Genomic DNA, 19,671 nt, shown 5'->3' on the forward strand with positions numbered 1-19,671 from the left:
TGAACAAAAGCAACTAATTTTTTTAATCGATTCAGTTGCTCCCTCGAAAAGGAAATCCTGCCCATTAAAGATATACTTTCAAAGCTACTGGATGCAAAAGATTGTACTTTTTGCCTTGTGCTTAGGCTTAGTTCTTATAGCGGTAGGTTAAGGTAGGCCCATATGAAAAAAATAATAATAAAGGACCCCTTTGTGTTAAAAAGTTGGGAACTGTTGGTGTAGTCCATTGTTTGTTGTTCAAATGCCCTTGTTACCTTTTGGCAACAAGGTATGGCTGAAAGAAACATCTTCGTTCTCCTTCTTCCTGTCTCTCCACTGCCCGTCTAACCCCTAAGAGAAACACACATCATAGAATAGAGGGATCACTCATTGATTCAACTGTGGCAACACCAGTTCCTACTAATGTGATCTTGGGCAAATTGTTGAATCTTTGAGTCCAGTTTTATTTTTGTAAAATAAACATAAAGTTAGTTAATTTTCAGGGCTACTAGAAGAATTAAATGATGTTAACTAGACTTGGGGAGATCATTTTGCAATATACACAAATAACAAATCATTGTTATCCGAAATGAATATAATGTTACTGTCAATTATATCTCAATTTTTAAAAAATGAACTAAGTGAGACTATATATATTATACCTAAGTCTAGCAAGCATATAGTTTTCTTTCCCTTCTCTAGGCTTTCCCTTCTGTCTCTCTCCTCCTCCATACCCCTACGACCTTTAGTCTTATTGATCTTACTCCCTTTCTGTTCTCTCCTGTTCTGAGGAAGTGATCTGATTAAAGCCATTCACCCTAGATTGGGACCATGCCTATTATTTATGTATACTCCCCGCAGCACCATAACAGCCAGCATAATGCCTTATGCTCAGTGGATTTGGTTTGATTTAAGCGTAATCCACAGCTTCATGTGTTACTCCTCCCAAGGGCATTCGGACAACAAACAAAGGACCACAGCAACGGTTCCCAACTTTTTTTTTTTTTTTTTTTTTTGCGGTATGCGGGCCTCTCACTGCTGTGGCCTCTCCCGTTGCGGAGCACAGGCTCCAGATGCACAGGCTCAGCGGCCATGGCTCACGGGCCCAGCCGCTACGCGGCATGTGGGATCGTCCCGGACCAGGGCACGAACCCGTGTCCCCTGCATCGGCAGGCGGACTCTCAACCACTGCGCCACCAGGGAAGCCCAAGTTCCCAACTTTTTAACACAAAGGAGCCCTTTATTTATTTTTTTTCATATGGGCCTTGTGTTTTGTAATTGCATGTATTAAGCAATAATTTGTTTTCTCATTTTGGGCCTTAAAGACCTGAGTGCAATTTTAAAATAAGTACAATAAAGATCAGGATTTAGTTTATTTGTATAATGAGCTGATTGAGGTTTGGAGGACCTTATGTGGTTTTATGGCAGGTAAAGATATTTTCATTAGGCTTTTGGAAATATTAAACATAGCGCATGGGCCACTACTAGCATCTTTATGAATGACCAGAGATCCTGTTTTCTCGAATCGGAGAGACGTGGAGCACAAGTATAGATGAGAAGTGGTACCTTCCCATTTACTTCCTAAATATGCTTCCAAGTCACATTACGTTTGAAGCCACCTCTTCACCCCTGTGTGTAAGTCTGGCCCTGGAGGTGGTGATCTTGATAACATTATTCAACCTTCTTATCACCACTGCCATATTAAATATTGACTCGTGTGTCTTTCCATGGTTCATAGGCATCCTACTACAACTTATAGTCAGGAATCTCAAGTTGGAAGTTTGGTTTTGTTAGTTACCAGCCATGTGACCTTGGGGAAGTCGTTTATCTTCCCTGAACCTCGTGTTATAATCTGTACTTGAAATCATTCATATCTTCAGAAAACATGCATCTTCAGAGAAATATTTGTGGAGAATTGTCTAGAAGATAGCCAGTTCGTTTCTCTGACTCTGGAGTAGTAAATTAGTTTAGTCTCCCTGCAAGACAGCCATAGTCTAATGAATTTGGCTTCTAGATCACAAGATTGTAGAGGTTCTGTGGCCACATAAAATCTCAGTGGCGGGGCTTCCCTGGTGGCGCAGTGGTTGAGAGTCCGCCTGCCGATGCAGGGGACACGGGTTCGTGCCCCGGTCCGGGAGGATCCCGCATGCCGCGGAGCGGCTGGGCCCGTGAGCCGTGGCCGCTGGGCCTGTGTGTCTGGAGCCTGTGGTCCGCAACGGGAGAGGCCGCAACAGTGAGAGGCCCGCATACGGGGAAAAAAAAAAAAAAGCTCAGTGGCAAATAGTGCTACAGTTGGGTGGCAATGTCCACTGTGGGTCCTGGTAGGAAAGATAGCTGCGCGTGTGCCGTATTTGTGCCAGCCCAGCTCTGAATGCTGGAAAGTCTATCCTTAGATTAAGTCAGACCATCACAACGCTCTGTACCTGGATGATTTGTTTTGGTTTCTTAAGGTTTGGTTTTACTAAATGTTCCCTGACCATTAGGATTCATCAGTGGTTATTGAAAAGCCAGTTCTTTGAAACTTCTTGGATTTATTTGCTCAGATGTTCTTAAGACGTTGTTGCATGGCATTGTCTTTCAGAAAACTCACAGAAGATACATATCTAGGATTTCAGTACTTTGAGTAATTACGATTCTCCTGAACCAGTTTGTCATTAATTCATTACATAAATATTTATTGAGTGTCCACCGTAAGGAACACATTATCCTACACATTATCTAAAAGATCTAGTAGATGCTGTGACCCTTGTCACTGCTTACGTTTTCCTCTTTTCTAGGAAGCTCACGTCCAGATCTGTGACCCCTATCTAGAAAATGTATAGGACTTAACAATGTGCATTTATATAATTCTCGTTTCTGGCTGTAACTCACCTTTTTGACCCTTATTTTTCCTCTTTGCCCCATTTTCTCTTTTGTTTTTTAAAAGTTTTATTGTGTTTTATCATGTGTATATGCTATAAATCATTTTATAAAAAGGTAAAGCATAAACAAATCAATCAATGTCTAAATCTTTTAAAGATAAGTTTGGAGCTCTACTGTTTCCCTATTAACGTAGATAGTAAATGAGTTATAATGTGTGTAAGAGCACAGTCTTCCCCCATGAAGTTCTATCTGAATTAAATAATTATAAATAAGAGCAGCTGTGATCAGATTTGCAGTTTCGTTTTCCGTATTTGTCTTGCCCAGTGCTGAAAATAAAGGGATTTAAAAATTTCTTACCTCATGGTGTTGGATCAAGAAAAGCTTGACATCACTGGCTCAGTATTTGATGCTAGAAGTTGAGGTCCTTACGGGAAACCATTTGAAACGTGGCCAGCGTGAACCCATCTAAGCATGTCATTCTGAGGCATGGTATCTGCTTGTGGACTGTGTTTATTTACATTCTCCAAATTATCCATCCAGTGATCTTTCTTTCTCCTGTGGCTCCTGGTGCAGACATTTTATTATACATATTTCAGTGTCTAGAGAATTTCAGTCTTGTGTTCTGCTTGTTCACTTGCTATCAGCTATGTGAGGTGAAGAAAGAAACCCCTATCAGCACATACTGTAGGCCTGATGCCTAAAATCTGCATGACATGCTCAAAGTCTGTGAGCCAACTTGGACTGGATGTTATAGTTCTAGTTTTTTGTTGAGGGAGGGTTTCCCCTTCCCCCTTTTTAGTAAATCCTGAAAAGCAATGAAGAAAAATCAACAGCGTTAAGTGTGTGTGCTCCCCTCAAGAGACAAAGAACTGCCTGTCTGTATGCATGTATACGTCTGTGTATACAAAAAGCATACATTCAAGACACAAAAGCAAAAGTTGACGATGATGTCTAAACAAGAAAAACATCTTGGAGCTTCTCACTTTTTATATCACCTGGGGCAAAAAGTTTGTCTCTTTTTTTTAAAAAAACTGTGCAGTCATTTTGGATGGGGAAGAAGTTAGACCACCAAGCTGACACCTAGTAGCAGAATATTAATAAGCTGCATTAGGCCAAAATACTCAGTTAGTTTTCCACCCTTTACAAAAAATTCCATGCAGTGGACAAGGTTATGAGTGGTCATTATCTTGCTTTAAAGTTTTGTCCGGAACGGCGTGGTTCTGGGAACTCAGTGACCTGAACATTGCCTTCCATAACATTTCATTAATAATGAGCATAGGTGGGCTTCCCTGGTGGTGCAGTGGTTGAGAATCTGCCTGCCAATGCAGGGTACACGGGTTCGAGCCCTGGTCTGGGAAGATCCCACATGCCACGGAGCAACTAGGCCCGTGAGCCACAACTACTGAGCCTGCGCGTCTGGAGCCTATGCTCCACAACAAGAGAGGCCACGATAGTGAGAGGCCCGCGCACCTAGATGAAGAGTGGCCCCTGCTCGCCGCAACTAGAGAAAGCCCTCACACAGCAACGAAGACCCAACACAGGCAAAAATAAATTAAAAAACAAAAATCCATTAGAATAATGAGCGTAGGTGCACATGGGTGTCTTAAAAATACTAGCCCTTTATAGTAATTCTTGTTCATGTACCGGGACAGAGGTTTAGGTTTGGCTTCTAGTTGTCATTTATAGTACATCTGTTTCTCTGTGTACACAGATACATGCAAACACACATACACACATATATACACATTTTTGTACACGTGTATGTCATCAGTGACGGCAGTCTAAGGTTGCCTATCTGTAACCTACACTGCAATTATTAGCAAACCATTATGTTTGGTGCTGTGTGTTTCAGTGATTCACCAACATTCATTGTGCAGCACAAATGCCAAACGTTGTGCTAACCAGCAAAATAGAAAGTAATAAACCAGGGACTCTCAAATAGCCCATGATCTGCTGTGGAGACAGACATGTTAATAGATTAAACTCAGTATAAATTATACAGCTGTTTGAATTGATTATATATAAAAGAAACCCCAAAATAATATTGGCTTAAGCACATAAAGGAGTTACTCTCTCACCAAAAAAAAAAAAAAAAAAAACCAAAAAAGAGTCAAGATGTAACCAGTCCAAGTGGGGTTCCAGAACCAGGCTCTTTCTCTCTCTCGGCTCAGCCATCCTTCCATTCTCAAGACTATCTCATTTTTTAAGAAAGCCACTGGAGCCAACAGAAGGCTGGCAGGCAAAAGGGACCCTCCCCAACTAAGTCAGCTTCTTGTAAGCAGCCTTCCCAGAAGTCCCACATAACTCTCCCACTTTTATTTCACTAATTACAACTTGGTGACATAGCCAATGAGAATACTAAATAAAATTGGAGTTCTGTTACTGAGAAAAATAGGATAGATGGGTTTTAGGTGACAATTAGTACTCTCTGCTACATGGAATTATGAACAAAAGGCTGAGGAAGTATTGACCATTAAAGTACATAATTCTGGAATCTGAAAAAGGCTTTTTTGAGGAGACACTTAATTTGGAATTTGAAGGATGAATAGGAGTTTGCCAAATAAAGAATTGGGAAAGAGCACTCCAGGCAGAAATAATATCATGTGTAAAGGCACAGAGGAGTCTGGCATTGCACCTGCCAACTAAGCCATTTCTGTATTTCTTTTTATTTTTTCTCTATTGTTAATGATAACTCTTTAAGTGATAGTTTAACTGATTTTTAATGAATAGTTTTTCAAGTTCAACAGGTTGAGACATGTCCACAATGATTTTCCTGATATAACTGCAAATAATTTTCCACTTGGACCAAAATAAGAACATTTTATCTGATGATAAAATATTCCACATCTTTAAAATAATTGAGTTAAAATATTTTGGCATTTTAAAAGGGAATTGATACAGAAAGAAAAAATATCTGTTGTGTCAGGGAGATGTTTGTCTTTTCAATTCTGAAGTTAAACAAAGCCCAGTTAAAACTGACTTGGTTCATATCCTAGGGTCCATAAACCCACACTGGGAACACTAAGTTGGTGGTCTGGCCAAGTTAGCCCTAAAGTATGTCACCTTCTAGTTAGCTATTCCTAATATGACTGTTACTTTGGATCTATGAAGCTGGATTATTCTTTTCTTAAAATGGCTTTGGAACCAAAGGAAATCTTTAGGATTAGAGAGAGATTTTCATGATTATCTCCTTTCTGGCTCCTTTAGCGATATCAGAGTCCATTAAAATTTTTCCAGAGAAAGTTAAATCCTTTGAAAAACTTGAACTTTCTTTAATTTTAGGAGTAAACCTACTCAGGTTTGAGATACCTGAGAGTATGAGTTCCCATGCCCACTGCCCTTCCACACAGCTGAGTATCTCATAAGAGTAAGGTCATCTCTCTTCAACACCAAACAAGAACAGTAGAGTCAATGATTCTTTGAATACTGCCTAAGTTAAGATTGCCATATTTTCTCAAAGGATTCAACCCTACTAAGGCAATCAGATGCTTTAGTCTTCTGATATCTTTTTATTGAGATAAAATTGACATTGTATTAGTTTTAGGTGTACAAAATAATGATTTTATATTTGTATATATTGTAAAATGATCACCACAATAAGTCAAGTTAATATCCGTCACCACTCATAGTTACAGATCTTCTTTTCTTGTGATGAGAAATTTTAAGATTGACTTTCTTAGCAACTTTCAAATGTACAATGCAGTATTATTAATTATAGTCACCATGCTGTACATTACATCACCATGATTTACTTATTTTGTACCTGGAAGTTTGTACCTTTTGACCACTTTCACCCATTTCACCCCCCTCAACCTCCACTTCTGGCAACCACCAATCTGTTCTCTGTATCTATGTGTTGTTTGTTTGTTTTTGGATACCACATATACATGAGGTTGTATGATATTTGTCTTTGTCTGACTTATTTCACTTGGCATAATGCCCTCAAGGTCCGTCCATATTGTTGCAAACAGCAGGATTTTCTTCTTTTTCAGATAGGTAGGTAGGTAGGTAGGTAGATAGATAGAGATTATCCATTCATCTGTCAACTGACACTTAGATTTTTTCTCTGTCTTGACTACTGTAAGTAATGCTGTGGTGAAAATAGGGGTGCAGATATCCTTTCAAGATAGTGATTTTGTTTCTTTTGGACAAATACTCAGAAATGAAATTGCTGGTTCATATGATAGTTCTATTTTTAATTTTTTGAGGAACCTCCATACTGTTTTCCATAGGGGCTGCACCAATTTACATTCCCACCAACAGTGTGGGAGGGTTCCCTTTTCACCACAACCTCATGAACACTTGTTATTTGTTATGTTTTTGATAATAGTCATTCTGACAGGTGTGAGGTGATATCTCATTGTGCTTTTGATATGCAGTTCCCTGATAATTAATGTTGCTGAGCATCTTTTTATGTGTCTGTTGGCTTCTGGATGTCTTCTTTGGAAAAATGTCTGTTCAGGTCCTCTGCCCACTTTTTAATTGGGTTGTTTGGTTTATTTTCTCTTGAGTTGTATGAGTTCTTTATATCAATATATTTTGAATAGTAACCCCTTATCGAATATATGATTTACAAGTATTTCCTCCCACTCAGTCGGTGGTCTTTTCATTTTGTTTCTTTGTCTCCTTTGCTGTACATAAAGATTTTAGTTTGACGTAGCCCACCCCCCTTGTTTATTTTTGCTTTTGTTGGCAAATCCAGTCTGATTTTTTTTTTTTTTTTTTTTTTTTTTTTTGCCAGCTTTGGTTTTTGCATACTTTCTAATTAGCTAGTATCTAGGCATGACTAAAAGATGCAGTAAGCCTCACGGCAACACCTCTCTTTCATCTAGTTCAGTCTGACTCCTCATTCAGAATTCAGCTCAAAAGACTCCTCTTCAGGAAAATCTTCTGTGGCCCTTCTAAACAGATCTACCCATACTTTAAGCTCTCAGAGTACCCCGTATCTGTGTTTTATAGCTTTCATCTAATTATCATTCTGCATGTGTGTGATGATTTGAGTAATATCTGCCTCCACCACTAGACTCTAAGTCCCGTGAGGGTGGACCCATATGTACTAGAACTCACCACTGGATTGCTCCTAGAAGAGTGCCTGGCTCATAACAGGACTTCAGTCATGGTTGGATTCAATCACTGCATTTCACACTGTGCTTGGAATATAAGAATGAATGCAGAGTTGCTCAGCTCATGTGTGGGTTCATCTACAGATAAGAATTTTGAAAATAATTTCACTGCAGTTATAGAGAAGGACATCAAAGAAGCCAGCACATGCTGGGCTCTGCATGGACAAAGCTGACGTGAATTCTGAAGTGGCCTCACTGTAACTTCTGAACATATTGAGACCGATTGCAGCTTGACCACAGTGAACGCCCAGAGGTGGAACCAACCCCCCTTCACTCTCCACTTAAGATTTGGGCACTGTGTTTTCCTGACATCTTTACATTTTAAAACAAGTACAGCTGCTGAAAGAGTTGTTGTTTTGTTACGTATTTTTAAAGATGCCTGTGTGCTTTTAGGGGAGAGGTACATGTTACCACATTTTTAAAATATAGCACATACATAACACAATAGTAAACAGTTGTATTTTTCATACTTTTGCCTAAACATGTGTTTGCAATTATTAGTTGAAGGTTGCAAAAAATGAAAATCCAGCCTCAGAGAGAGTTCATGTTAACAACCTTTTGAAAGACAGGATGGATTGTGGGGACATTGTGAAGATAAGCCCCTTCAAATGTCACTACACGTCTCATTTTATTTTGTCAAAGACAGTAGTTGAAGTAGTTTGAGAGTAGAATAAGTCTTTTGATATTAGATTTCACTAGAACTATAGAGGTACAACCTGATTTAGTTTGGATTTGCATTTTTTTTTAACTTGAACGTTGGAAAGAAAAGATTAGGAATACAAATGAGTTTGCCCACATAATTGATGAAGGCTTGTGATTTTGTTAAGCCCGATTTGGATGAAGCACAAATGTTTTGTTAGATGTATTTAGAACTCGGCTACTTATTAGCTAAGTGCCCTTGGCAAGCTTCGTGACCTCCATGATTGTCTTGAGAATGAATGAGATGTGTGTCTTGTGCCTGGTACAGGACAGGGCCAGTCAGTAGCAGGCACTCACTGTTGGCTATCTCTGCTGCCCTCTGTGTCAATCCTCTCTTCCACCACACACATGCACGCTAACCTTGTTTTTGTCTGTTGGCTAATTGGGCTGTGCTGCATGGCATGTGGGATCTTATTTCCTGGACCAGGGATGCAACCCATGCCCCCTGCAGGGGAAGCACAGAGTCTTAACCATTGGACCACCAGGGAAGTCCCAGCAAATATTTGTTGAAGTCCTACCATTTTCCAAGCACTGTTCTAGTTGCTTGGAATACATCAATGAATCCAAAATACAAAACCCCACCCTTATGCATCTTACATTCTAAGGAACATATAGAACATAGAGATTATTCATAAAATTTTTCCTGCTACAGTTATCTCACACTTGTATTTTTTGTGATTTGGGTGAAGCATAATTATTGACATTGGGAATTATTTTTGAATTAAGGTTCCATTATGTTAATAGTTCAGGATCTTCCTCCCTCCCTCACCTTCTCCTCCTTCCCCCCTCCCTCCCATCTTTCTTTCTCTTTGTATATTTCCGTATATTTGGACTATGAAAATGTCTTTATCCACGCTACATTTTTTCCTTCTTAGCCTGATTCAAATTCCAGCTTAATTCAGTCCCTGTCATGGAAAGCATGTCTTAGCCTTCTGAAGGATGATAGGAGGATGATTTGGTGCTGATGGAGCTCACCATGGATCCCCCCATTATCAGTAGGCACCTGGTTGAATTACACATCTCTCTTTCTTCTTAGATCGTTGGCTGCGATCACCAGCTGGGAAGCACCATCAAGGAAGATAACTGTGGCGTCTGCAACGGAGATGGGTCCACCTGCAGGCTGGTCCGAGGGCAGTATAAATCCCAGCTCTCTGCAACCAAACGTAAGACACTCCAGAGATGGGGCAATTTCTGGGCCTTCTCCCTGGCTTGCAACTAGGGAATAACACCTCCATCAAAATGAAGACAAATCTGAAAATACTGTGGGAAGAGATTTATGTTCCTGTTTTGTGGATTCGTTTGGGTGAGACAAGTCAGGTCACCTGCTGCAACCCCAAGGAAGAAACCTTTGCTTTTGAGGCACGTTAGGAGAGAACTAGACTTGGATCTAGATACACTCTCTGTGCAAGCGTGAGCTTTGCTGCCCAGTGTGAGGACGAACTGCGTCCCGACCCCTAACTGATACATAGTCTGGTGGAATAGCAGAGAGAGGGAAGATGAGAACGAATGCTCTCCTACCACGGTGAAACCACGTGGTCTTCGTTTACAAGGTGACCTTTGGTCGGTGCTGATCACAGGTTTCTCCAGAATCAATATTGGGCAGTGATTACGTGAAGCCATGTATTGACTGTTGTGCCCTCATCTCTCTATAGCAGCTGAATAAATGTGTGCCTGCTATACGTGTACATGCCGGGAACTTTACGTGATCATCTCGTTTAATCCTTAGAACAACCTTATAGCAAGGTACTGTTTATCCCCATGTTATGAGTGAGATAACTGAGGCTTAGACAGATTATGTGGCTTGCTCAGAGTTATACAACTATGTCAGAGCCAAGATGTCAGCCCAGAGTCTGATTCCAGAGCTTAAGCACTCATTTGTTCCTCTGGACTGTCCCAAACCCCGCGGACTGTTTCCGTGGCGGGATATTTGTAAAGCAGTTACATGGATTAGGCAAGGTACTTCAAATATCTACCCAGCTGGGTTCTGCTAGGGTAGGTGGTATATGTTCTCAGGATACCTGACCCAACAACAGAGTCACCCGGGAATCCAGACCATTTTACCATCCACGCTTCTCTGTGACAATCACTGTTCTAGGCGCTGCAGCAAATGCAGATAGAAATAAAACAACCCTCGTAGTCAAGGCCGTGCATTTTTTTAGAATAATTTGACCTTGTTTGGCATAATATCTCAATTTTGCCTTTATCCAGAATGCTCCAATAGGTCCTTAATGAGGACCTCTTTGAACATGTCTACCCTGGCTTGGGAAATGAGAATGAATGTCTTTATTGACTGTGGTATTGTCCTCTTTACTTGTTGACTAGCTGGAGGAAAACACTCGACATATGGGGGATTTATGGCTTTAAATGGACTTGTAGGTCAAGAAGAAAAGGCACTGTTTGCTGGAGAACATTCTGAGTAGTCAGGAAAAGGCAGCTCGCCAAATGGATGAAGCTCTGGGGAAGAAGAGGAGGCAGGAAGAAAGACTAGGAACATGTAAACACGTGAAACATCGGAGCTGCTAGCGTAGGGAACTCTCCCCATTCTACCACGCCTGCAGGCAGTAAAAAATGTTATTCTGAAGAAAAGCGAAAAAAAAAAAAAAACCCGAGCAGAGAGAATGATGAAGGGTGAGGTAAGTTAGACATTGATGTAGTACATTCAGGTGAGATTTTTTTTTTTTTTTCCTGTGGTTATGCATTGGTAGCTTTCCCTATTAGATGAAAAATTAAACGATTTAGAAGATGAAAACTAGAGGAGGATAGAGGCATAATTCTTCTGTAAATCTCTGAAGTCATGGCAGGATATTTGGGGGAAAAAAAGTTACATTTAAAAGGTCACTATGTGATTTTTTTTCAGTGTAGAATCTATTAAAGCCCTATAATATTTATTTAAAAAAATAAAAACGAAAGGTCACTTTTATAGAGCTCTTTAAGGAATACTGAAGAGTCGAGGTCATTCTAATCATTTGTGCCACATAATTGAGTCAGTGTTCATTATCTAGGAATCTAGGGACTTCTGTTAGGCACAAAAAGAGATGACTGGCATTCGTGCAGTGACTGCTGTATGGCAGCTCGTTGGGGCGTGTTTTCATGGTGAGATTCCTTCGTTTATTCCCTCTCACGTCCCCTGCCTTGCTGTCCTCATAGAAAAGCCCAAACACTCTGCTCAGATAGATATTCCTCTTACCGTCCTGTTTAAAGGGTGATCTGGGTCCTTTGGGGCCTGAATCACTGGAACAAAGGCGGAGAAGCTCTGAAAGAAGAAACTAAAGCAAACTGAGAGCCATAAGTCAGTCTCTAGGTCTGCAGATAGATACCTCAATGAAAAGTGCTCTATTCATACCAACAGTGGGTAGATTACATAATACACAACCCGATGATGATCCGTAATGACACAAGGCGATTGATTCATTTACCTTAGCACTGACGATGCCTCATGACAAAATGATTTATATCAGTAAAGCCCAGCATATGCACGCATCTCACCACAATCTATAGCAGATGCTGAACAGGATGCCTCACTTATGTTTTCTCCACCCCCAGAAGAACCTTCCACCCTGCATTTACAGACTGTGAGGTGACCCACAGGCAGGAAAGATTAGGCTGCTCTGCGGGGCCCAGTGTATGAGCCAGGTGAGCAGCTTTCCACCCGTGCAGGCCTGGAGGAGTTCTGCCAGCTCTCTCCCCTGCTCTCCGCCAAAAAGCACTAGAAGCCAGCCACATGCGCTTTGCAAAGTCCTTATATTCATACTCCCCACATTGAACTCATTTTCTTCTGAACTGACGTTCAAGTTTTTCCCTTATGTTATCAAGCCTCGTGGGAACAAAGAAAAAATAGGAGAGTGGAGAAAGACTGTGGTGGAAAGTGCCCGAGGAAAAGGAGAAGTAGGAGAGACATAGCAAATGGGTGCCATTTGCTGGTGAATAAAAAAGAAGCCATCTTTGTATTAAAAGATATTATTATTGCCTAATACAAATGCAGAAAACAGAAATAGAGCTGGACCTAGGCACTCCTGCCCCCTTTTGAAGGAAAAGACTGTCCACTGAGAGCGTTCAGCCTCTCCATTTCTCCTGGTCACTTTGTTCTACTTCCCCAAGATGATGAAGAAAAGAATCAGATTTAGCTTACATTGACTTACTTTTGATTTTTTAAATGAAAGGCTCATTTTCTCACACATGTTATTGGCTTGTACCATATTATGTATTCTCCAGGTATACTCAGAATATACTTAGACCCAGAGTCAGCCTATATGGTATCAATCTGATGTCTCCAGCTTTGCAAACTTCTCAAATGTAGCTGCGTGTTTTGAAAATGCCTGGGTATCCAAAAGCTCTCCCTCTCTCTTCCTTGAGTGTCAAGGGCTAAACTAATTTATATCAAGATAAAGTGAAGCTTCTGATACCTAGCTTTCCTTCTCAGACTGTGCTTGTGCTGATTTGTAATGGCTATGGGTAAACGTATTCCAGGTTTATCATTCTGGCTCAAAGATTTTGAGGTAAAGGCTGTTGATAATAAAACACATAACATATGAATGTTTTTAAAGAAAGCCCAAAACTCTAAAGAAATTTCCACCTTGCACCTGACCTCAGGCTATAGTCACAAGCCACTCGTTCATTTGTTCAACAACAAATACTTCTTGGGTACCTGCTATGTGCTGAGGAACTGTTTTAGGTGCTGGAAACACAGGAAAGAGCAAAACAGACAAAAATCCATTTTTCTTATGGGACTTTCATACTGGTGTTAGGGACAGACAAAAGGACGAAACAAATAAACAAGGTATATATGTGTCATGGGGTGGTAGGAATCGTGGGAAAAAGGAAAGGGAGGGAAAAGAACCAGAGATAGAGATGAGCTGCCAGCCAAAGGTGTTGGAGGGGATTGCAATTTTAAATAGGTTACAAAGAAAAGACTCACTGATAAGATGGCATTTGAGCAAGGACCTGAGGGAGATACAGGTAGGGTACCATGCACAAGATAGGGGAAAGAAAATTCCAGGCAGAGATAAGCAAGTGCAAAGGTCCTGAGGTAGATGCATGCTTGACATTTTTCTTAAAGTGACTGAAGTAAAGTGAGTTTAAAGAAGACTAGAAGAAGTGATGAAGGTCAGAAGACTGTGAGGTGGGGTGAAGAATGGCACAGATACTGTACGATTTTGTAAGGATTTTGGCTGTTAGTCTGAATGAGGTGAGAAGTCACAGCAGAGGAATGACTTCATTTGATTCATTTTTTAAGAGTATCACTCTATATGCTCTGTTGAGAATAGACTATCGTGAGTCTAACTGTGGAAATAAGAAAAGCAGTCAAGAAGCCAGACCAAGAATGAGGAAGATTTGGACCATGGTAGTGTATCCCATTCTGTGTATAATGCATTTCTTTGAGTCCAAGACATCATTGATTGAAAGATGTGACATTATTTTATGCACCAATAAGAAAAAAAGCCTCCACTGAAATTAAGAAATGATGACACAATGCCTTCTAACCACTCAGGGATTTTACTTGGTAGTTATTAAAAGATCTACTTTAGTTTTTATTTTTTTAACACAGTTATTGGAGTATAATTGCTTTACAATAGTGTGTTAGTTTCTGCTTTATAACAAAGTGAATCAGCTATATGTATACATATATCCCCATATCTCCTCCCTCTTGCATGTCCCTCCCATTCTGCCTATCCCACCCCTCTAAGTAGACACAAAGCACCGAGCTGATCTCCCAATGCTATGGGACTGCTGCCCACTAGCTATCTATTTTACATTTGGTAGTGTATATATGTCCATGCCACTCTCTCACTTCATCCCAGCTTACCCTTCCCCCTCCCCCTGTCCTCAAGTCCATTCTCTGCATCTGCATCTTTATTCCTGTCCTGCCCCTAGGTTCTTCAGAACCTTTTTTTTTTTTAGATTCCATATATATGTGTTAGCATACGGTATTTGTTTCTCTCTTTCTGACTTACTTCACTCTGTATGACAGACTCTAGGTCCATCCACCTCACTACAAATAACTCAATTTGGTGTCTTTTATGGCTGAGTAATATTCCATTATATATATGTGCCACATCTTCTTTATCCGTTCATCTGTCAAGGGACACTTAGGTTGCTTCCATGTCCTGGCTATTGTAAATAGAGCTGCAATGAACATTGTGGTGCATGACTCTTTTTTAATTATGGCTTTCTCAGGGTATATGCCCAGTAAGTGGTGCTGGGAAAACTGGACATCTATATGTAAAAGAATGAAATTAGAACACTCCCTAACACCATAACAAAAATAAACTCAAAATGGATTAAAGACCTAAATGTAAGGCCAGACACTATAAAACTGTTAGAGGAAAACACAGGCAGAACACTCTATGACATAAATCACAGCAAGATCCTTTTTGATCCACCTTCTAGAGAAATGGAAATAAAAACAAAAATAAACAAATGAGATCTAGTGAAACTTAAAAGCTTTTGCACAGCAAAGGAAACCATCAACAAGATGAAAAGACAACCCTCAGAATGGGAGAAAATCTTTGCAAACAAAGCAACTGACAAAGGATTAGCCTCCAAAATATACAAGCAGCTCATGCAGCTCAATAACAAAAAAACAAACAACCGAATCCAAAAATGGGCAGAAGACTGAAATAGACATTTCTCCAAAGAAGATATACAGATTGCCAACAAACACATGAAAGAATGCTCAACATCACTAATCATTAGAGAAATGCAAATCAAAACTGCAATGAGGTATCACCTCACACCAGTCAGAATGGCCATCATCAAAAAATCTACACACAATAAATGCTGGAGAGGGTGTGGAGAAAAGGGAACCCTCTGGCACTGTTGGTGGGAATGTAAATTGATGCACTATGGAGAACAGTATGGAGGTTCCTTAAAAAACTACAAATAGAGCTACCATATGACCCAGCAATCCCACTACTGGGCATATACCCTGAGAAAACCATAATTCAAAAAGAGTCAGGTACCACAATGTTCATTGCAGCTCTATTTACAATAGCCAGGACATGGAAGCAACCTAAGTGTCCATCGACAGATGAATGGATAAAGATGTGGCACATTTATGCAATGGAATATTACTCAGCCATGAAAAGAAACGAAATTGAGTTATTTGTAGTGAGGTGCATGAACCTAGAGTCTGTCATACAGAGTGAAGTAAGTCAGAAAGAGAGAAACAAATACTGTATGCTAACACATATATATGGAATCTTAAAAAAAAAAAAAAAAGGTTCTGAAGAACCTAGGGGCAGGACAGGAATAAAGGTACAGATGCAGAGAATGGACTGGAGGACAGGGGGAGGCGGAAGGGTAAGCTGGGACGAAGTGAGAGAGTGGCATGGACATATATACACTACCAAATGTAAAATAGATAGCTAGTGGGAAGCAGCCACATAGCACAGGGAGATCAGAAGAAGGAGTGGACTAAGCCATGTTTGGATTAGTGATAAATGTGCCCTGCTGCTGAGACAAGACCCTTCTAAGTACTCAGTGTCCCATGAATTATTAAATTTTCCAGCCTAGCTGCTGGATAAAATACTATTCTCAGTCCTATATGTGTGGGTTCTATTTTGTGTGACCTTGTCTGTGTGGTTCTTTTCCTGACCTCATATTGGTTTTTCACATACATGTACTGATGAGTATGTTGGTGCTGCTAGACACCTAAAGGGAATACTCTTAAATCTCCAGAGTTGTCTCTGTGTCCTTCTGTCCTCTCTGGACACAGAGAATAACCTGTCCTTCAAACTCTAGTCACTCTGATCTCTGGACCCTTACCTTTGTCTCCTCAACTCAGGCAATCCGCTGGGCTCTATCCAAGTTCCCACTTTCATGGATGGCCTAGGAGGTCTTTCAAGGCAGAAGACTGAGGCAATATTAGGGTTCATCTCATGTTTCCTGAATCTCAGGAATCACTGTCCTTCTTTGCTTTATATCTATCATCTTAAAAGCCCACCTTTCATATAATTTTTTCTGACTTTTTGATTGTTTCGGGTAGGAGATTAAGCCTAGGCCCCGTCCCTTCATCTTGACAGGAAGCAGAAGTCTTGATATTGGGTTCTTGATTCAGGTTTGCAATTATGTAGGTGTAGCCTCCTTTGGGCTCCCACTTTGGGAACGTTGTTAAGCACTTCTTTTCTTTTTTTATTGAAGCATAGTTGATTTACAACGTTGTGCCAATCTCTGCTGTACAGCAAAGTGACTCAGTTATACACATATATATAAAAAACAATGTTACATGCCTCTGATTCCTCCTCTCCCTACAAGTGCCACCGCCATTGGATTTCAAGAGATCAAATACTGTGTTGAACTATTGTCTTGGCATCTTCTCCCAAGCTGCTGACACCCATTTTGCAAGTTTGATGTATTGCCTGTTTGGAGGTTGGCACCTCTGCAGGCAAAGAAAACGATGACAGGATTACTACCTCTGCGAGAGAGAATATAAACGCTATTTATTGTGAGGCACATTCTGAGTTTATATATGTAAAAACGTGAAAGGTTGTTGCTCTCAAAATCGATGAAATATAGTATGTTGACTCTAGGGACAGTAGGACTTTCTAAGTGATTAGAGGTAAAGGTGAAGTCAAGGGTGATTCCAAGGTTTTTGGCCTAGGAAACTGTAAGGATGAAGTTCCTCAACTGTAGAGGAGGCTGCACCTTCTTTGGCCTGTCCAGTATGCATCCTCCAGTGTGCAAGGCTGATAAACAATGCGGTGGGGGGGTTGAAGAACTCAAATTCTCAATTTCACATTAGTTTATTGGATATATTTTAAGAGTAATAAAGTTGTCATGAAGAGAAAAAATATACCATTCAAACCTCCTCAAGATTGGCAGACTACATTTTTATTGAACTGTAGTTGATTTACAATGTTGTGTTACTTTCTGGTGTACAGCAAACTGATTCAGATATAGATAGATATATACACATAGACATACACACACACATATATTCTTAGTTATATATATACACATATATTTTTTTCAGATTATGTATATAATATATATGTATACATATTCTTTTCCATTATGGCTTATTACAGGATATTTAATGTAGTTCCCTGTGCTACGCAGTAGGACCTTGTTATTTATAGATTTTATACATAGTACTTTGTATCAGCTAATACCAGACTCCTGATATATCCCTTCCCCACACCCCCTTTCCCCTTTGTAACCATAAGTTTGTTTGCTACATCTGTGAGTCTGTTTCTGTTTTGTAAATAATTTCATTTGTATCATATTTTAGATTCCACACATAAGGGATATCATATGGTATTTGTCTTTCTGTCTGACTTACTTCACTTAGTGTGATAACCTCTCGGTCCATCCATGTTGCTGCAAATGACATTATTTCCTTATTTTATGGCTGAGTAGTATTCCACTGTGTGTGTGTGTGTGTGTGTGTGTGTGTATGTGTGTGTGTGTTCCACATCTTCTTTATCCATTCATCTGTCAGTGGACATTTAAGTTGCTTCCATGGGAAAACTATTTTTGTATGTACCCAACTGTATTAACAATGGCTGTTTCAGGACTTCCCTGGTGTGGCAGTGGTTAATAATCCGATTGCTAATGCAGGGCACATGGGTTCAAGCTCTGATCTGGGAAGATCCCACATGCCGTGGAGCAACTAAGCACATGTGCCACAACTACTGAGCCTGCACTCTAGAGCCCGTGAGCAACAACTACTGAAGCCCACGCACCTAGAGCCCGTGCTCTGCAACAAGACACGCCACCACAATGAGAAGCCCATGCACCACAACAAAGACCAAAAGCAGCCAAAAATAAATAAATAAATTTATGTTTTTTAAAGGTACTTTCATTTTAAAGATAATAATAAAATTAAGTATCAGCCTCATAGGCTTAGAGAGAAGAGTCTTTAAAAACATGAACTTACCAACAGATCTAAAAATAAGACAAAGTCAGATACAAGAATACAAAATCCTATCTTTTCAAAAATTATTATTGTCATTTTTCTCTGATACAGCAATAAATCACACTAATCCACATATGACAAAATTAAAAACAAATGTAAGCAGAAGCAAGAAGAACTACAATCCTGCAGCCTGTGGAACAAAAACCACATTCACAGAAACATAGACAAGATGAAAAGGCAGAGGGCTATGTACCAGACGAAGGAACAAGATAAAACCCCAGAAAAATACCTAAATGAAGTGGAGATAGGCAACCTTCCAGAAAAAGAATTCAGAATAATGATAGTGAAGATGATCCAGGACCTCGGAAAAAGAAAGGAGGCAAAGATCGAGAAGATGCAAGAAATGTTTAACAAAGACCTGGAAGAATTAAAGAACAAACGAACAGAGATGAGCAATACAATAACTGAAATGAAAACTACACTAGAAGGAATCAATAGCAGAGTAACTGAGGCAGAAGAACGGATAAGTGACCTGGAAGACAGAATGGTGGCATTCACTGCTGTGGAACAGAATAAAGAAAAAAGAATGAAAAGAAATGAAGACAGCCTAAGAGACCTCTGGGACAACATTAAACACACCAACATTTGCATTATAGGGGTCCCAGAAGGAGAAGAGAGAGAGAAAGGACCACAGAAAATATTTGAAGAGATTTTAGTTGAAAACTTCTCTAACATGGGAAAGGAAATAGAGCCACCCAAGTCCAGGAAGTACAGAGAGTCCCATACAGGATAAACCCAAGGAGAAACATGCCGAGACACATAGTAATCAAATTGGCAAAAATTAAAGACAAAGAAAAAATATTAAAAGCAGCAAGGGAAGAACAACAAATAACATGCAAGGGAATTCCCAGAAGGTTAACAGCTGATTTCTCAGCAGAAACTCTACAAGCCGGAAGGGAGTGGCATGATATACTTAAAGTGATGAAAGGGAAGAACCTACAACCAACTGTAACTGGCAAGGATCTCATTCAGATTCGATGGAGAAATCAAAAATTTTACAGACAAGCAAAAGCTAAGAGAATTTAGCACCACAAAACCAGCTCTACAACAAATGCTAAAGGAACTTCTCTAAGTGGGAAACACAAGAGAAGA

At 40.0% G+C, this 19,671-nt stretch overlaps 1 protein-coding gene across 3 annotated transcripts in view; it reads left to right on the plus strand.

The window, feature by feature from the left end:
• The window catches only part of ADAMTSL1 (ADAMTS like 1), a 470,685-nt gene that overhangs the window by 139,795 nt on the left and 311,219 nt on the right, over positions 1-19,671 (plus strand). For all 3 annotated transcript variants that reach the window (XM_067744472.1, XM_067744473.1, XM_067744474.1), the window contains exon 5: positions 9,700-9,826. In XM_067744472.1, the coding sequence (XP_067600573.1) occupies positions 9,700-9,826 (127 nt within the window). The remainder of the gene's footprint in view (positions 1-9,699; positions 9,827-19,671) is intronic.

This window comes from Pseudorca crassidens, chromosome 7 (genome assembly GCF_039906515.1).
Source record: "Pseudorca crassidens isolate mPseCra1 chromosome 7, mPseCra1.hap1, whole genome shotgun sequence".
Classification (NCBI taxonomy): Eukaryota; Metazoa; Chordata; class Mammalia; order Artiodactyla; family Delphinidae; genus Pseudorca; species Pseudorca crassidens.